Source organism: Tupaia chinensis, unplaced genomic scaffold (genome assembly GCF_000334495.1).
Source record: "Tupaia chinensis unplaced genomic scaffold, TupChi_1.0 Scaffold000294_1, whole genome shotgun sequence".
Lineage (NCBI taxonomy): Eukaryota > Metazoa > Chordata > Mammalia > Scandentia > Tupaiidae > Tupaia > Tupaia belangeri.
The window spans coordinates 667,598-670,869 of NW_006159779.1; the positions used below are offsets into that span (position 1 = coordinate 667,598).

Here is a 3,272-nt window from a genome sequence, read left to right on the forward strand (position 1 = left end):
GTGGGGATTTGGTCCCCCTGCCTGTTCATGTCACCCAGAAACCATGACGCCATCTGGACCCAGGGCAGGTGTGCAGGGCAGTTCCAGGACATCGCCCACACCTGGAGTGGGGTGCTCTGCCAGGAACTTCATTGGCTGGGGCTGCCGGTGATTCAGCCCAGAGGTGGCACAGGGGTCACGAGGGCAGCAGGCAGCCTCTGGGGAGTGAGGAATGATGGGAGGAGTGGAGGCAGCCAGACAAAACAGTGGCACTGAGAAGGCCTGCCCTGGCTTCGTCCCTGAGCAGAGAGTGCTCCTTCTCTGCCCATCTGGCTGGCACCCTATCCAGGCCCATCTGCCACCAATCCCTGTTCCCCACTCATCATGGGCTTCTTGGAGGAGGAGGGCAGCTGGAACCTGTCCTTCTCAGGTGCTGGCTACCTGGGTCTCTACCATGTGGGTGTGACAGAGTGCCTGCGCCAGCGTGCTCCACGCCTCCTCCAGGGCGCCCGCCGCATCTATGGCTCCTCGTCAGGGGCTCTCAACGCTGTCAGCATCGTCTGTGGCAAGTCGACAGGTGCGTCCTGGACAGTGGGGGATGGAGGGACACCCTAATGTCGATTCTTGACAAGAGGGGGTGAGAGCTCAGAGGGAGCTGGTGCCTGGAGCTGTGCCCTGAGATGTTGGGTGGGTGGGGCCCCCTTTCCTTCTGTGGGAACCCCAAAGGCTGGGGACTGTGTTACCCCCACATGCAGAGGAGGAATGCGAGGCTCAGAGCCAAGGAGACTGTTCCCAAGGGGGTGGAGTGTTTGAAGCCCGGGCTGGGCACACAGGTGTGCGCTGGTGCGGCAGGGACCTTCCGCCCACTGCACTCAGTGAGGGGAGCTGCCGGGGGGCTGCGGCCAGGCTGAGGGCCGCCTGTGCACCCTGCAGATTTCTGCTGCACCCACCTCCTGAGCATGGTCAAGCAGGTGGAGCGGCTGAGCCTGGGCATCTTCCACCCGGCCTACGCGCCCATCGAGCACATCACGCGACAGCTACGCGACCATCTGCCCCCCGACAGCCACGTCCAGGCCTCCCGGCAGCTGGGCATCTCCTTAACCCACTGGCCAGACGGCCAGAACCTCATAGTCACTGACTTCGCCACCCGTGACGAGCTCATCCAGGTGAGGGCCCGTGGCGGTGGGGGCTCCATCTAGCACCAGAGGGCCTGACAAGGTGCTGCCCGGGCAGACACCCTGCAGGGGAGGACCAAGAGGGAACCAGAGCCGGGTGCAGTAGCCCAGCTACTCAGGAGGCTGAGGCAGGACCGTCGCAGCATAGTGACAGGGCTGACAGGCTGGCGGTAGAGGTGCCCCTGGCCACAGGCGTACCAGTGTCTGGCAGGGAGGGAGCGGAAGCAGGCTCTTCAGCCAGGGCCTTCTATCCAGGGCCTTCTCCCGCCACCCGCACGGGGGTCTGCAGTGCAGAGTCAGCTTTGTCTGGGTGCCCCCTCCCCCTGCTCCATGCGGGAACCTCTGTCTGTGCCGGCTGGAAAGCGCAGTGGATGACTGACCCTCAGCGCAGGGACGGGTCCTGCTGTGGGCTGATGGCCATGGGCTCCTGTGGAAGCCAGTTGGGGCCCAAAGTGTGTCCCAGCATCCTTGCCAGATGGCGCAGACTGCAGGGGCTGGTACACAGCAGGAGCTCAGGGCCGCTGTCTGCTGTCACTGCTGCGGCAGTGGGAGGGAGGCGTTCCCCTGCATCTCCAGCGGCTCAGTGTCAGGGCAGGTCCTGCGTCTTCCAGGCAGGGGTGGAAGGAAGTTTCCAGGTGTTCTGGGAGATGAGGTTCTGTATCTCATGAGCTCAGGAAACTGTGGGTGACAACCTGTGGTTGTCACCAGGAGTAAGCATTCTCCCACAGGTCATTTGTCAACACGGGAGGCATTTTTGTTGTCACACTGCGTGTGTTTGTGCGTGTGTGTGCGTGCACTGTGGGCATCTAGCAGGTGGAGACCAGAGATGTGGTGAAACACCCTAGAGTGCACGGGGCAGCACTATCCACCCCCAAAAAAGGGAAATTACCCAGCCCCACTGTGGCACACTCAGAATCTAAGTTAAGCATCTCGCTTTACTGCAGGACTTGTCAGAGCCTTACAGGAAAAGCACATGTTTCCCAAGTGGATAGAAAAGACATGGTTTCTTGTTGGAGGTGCCTCTGGGTGGACCCGCATCAGGGAATGCTCTGTGGGTTCCTGGCAGAGAGCCCCTGCCAGGCGAGTGAGGGAGCACTGTCCCTTGGCGCCTGTTTGGCCTTGGTGGCGGTGTGTGGGGAGGGCAGTGTCAGCAGCAGACCCAAGTCAGCACAGTCCTTCCCCAGCAGGAAGCAGAGGGCGGGTGCCCATCGGGCCTGTTTAAATCTTGCCTACCTTTGAGGACCTGCTGGGCTCTGATCTGCCCTGGGCCTCAGCCCTGTCACCTGACACCCGATTGATGACGCCTTCTTCACAGGTCACTCTGGGCACTGGAAACCGTGTCCCAGGGAGGTTTGGAATGGATGGAAAATGAGCAATGATGTGCTGACTCTTGTCTTCCAGGCCTTGGTCTGCAGTTTGTACTTCCCTTTCTACTGTGGGACGATCCCCCCCGAGTTCAGGGGAGAGGTGAGCACACTGGAGGCTGGAGGCTGTCCTAGTCCTTTCTCTCGCTCATATCTGGGCTTGGGTGATTGAAGAGCACAAACGTCCATTCAGCTCGTAGTTAAGAGGCCCTCGGTCCAGGGGCCACACCGGCATCGCAGCCTGCTGGGGGTAGGAGCTGGGGCGGAGGAAAGGCAGACTGCGTCCACGCGGTCTCTGCCTCATTCCCGTTCCTTGTAAACCTACCAGGACCCAATTGTAGGAACCCAATCACTAACCTCCTCCTAAAAGTCCAGCCCTTCAACACCATAATCAGATAGTTTTCTCCTTTTTAATCCTATTACAATCAAATTACAACACATGAATGTTGGGGGACACTCAAACCATACCAGAAGCCAAGTAACGCAGCCTCTGTCTTGTGTTCTGGGCAGCCTGGGTACATCCCTTAGGGAGGAAGGGCGAGTTAGAGGAAGGGCGTGTTAGAGGAAGGGCGAGTTAGAGGAAGGGCGTGTGAGAGGAAGGGCGTGGTGGAGGAAGGGTCTGTAGGAGGAAGCATGCATGTAGGAGGAAGGGCGTGGGAGGAAGGGCGTGTTGGGAGGAAGGGCGTGGGAGGAAGGGCGTGGGAGGAAGGGCGTGTTGGGAGGAAGGGCGTGGGGGGAGGGGGGGGCGGGGGGG

The 3,272-nt window shown here is 60.6% G+C and overlaps 1 protein-coding gene across 1 annotated transcript in view; it reads left to right on the top strand.

Annotated features, from left to right (window-relative positions):
- Positions 1-363: 363 nt before the first annotated feature.
- The window catches only part of PNPLA5 (patatin like domain 5, triacylglycerol lipase), a 30,368-nt gene continuing 27,459 nt past the window's right edge, over positions 364-3,272 (top strand). The window contains exons 1-3 of the mRNA XM_006150678.1: positions 364-556; positions 913-1,145; positions 2,556-2,621. Coding sequence (XP_006150740.1) covers positions 364-556; positions 913-1,145; positions 2,556-2,621 — 492 coding nt within the window. The remainder of the gene's footprint in view (positions 557-912; positions 1,146-2,555; positions 2,622-3,272) is intronic.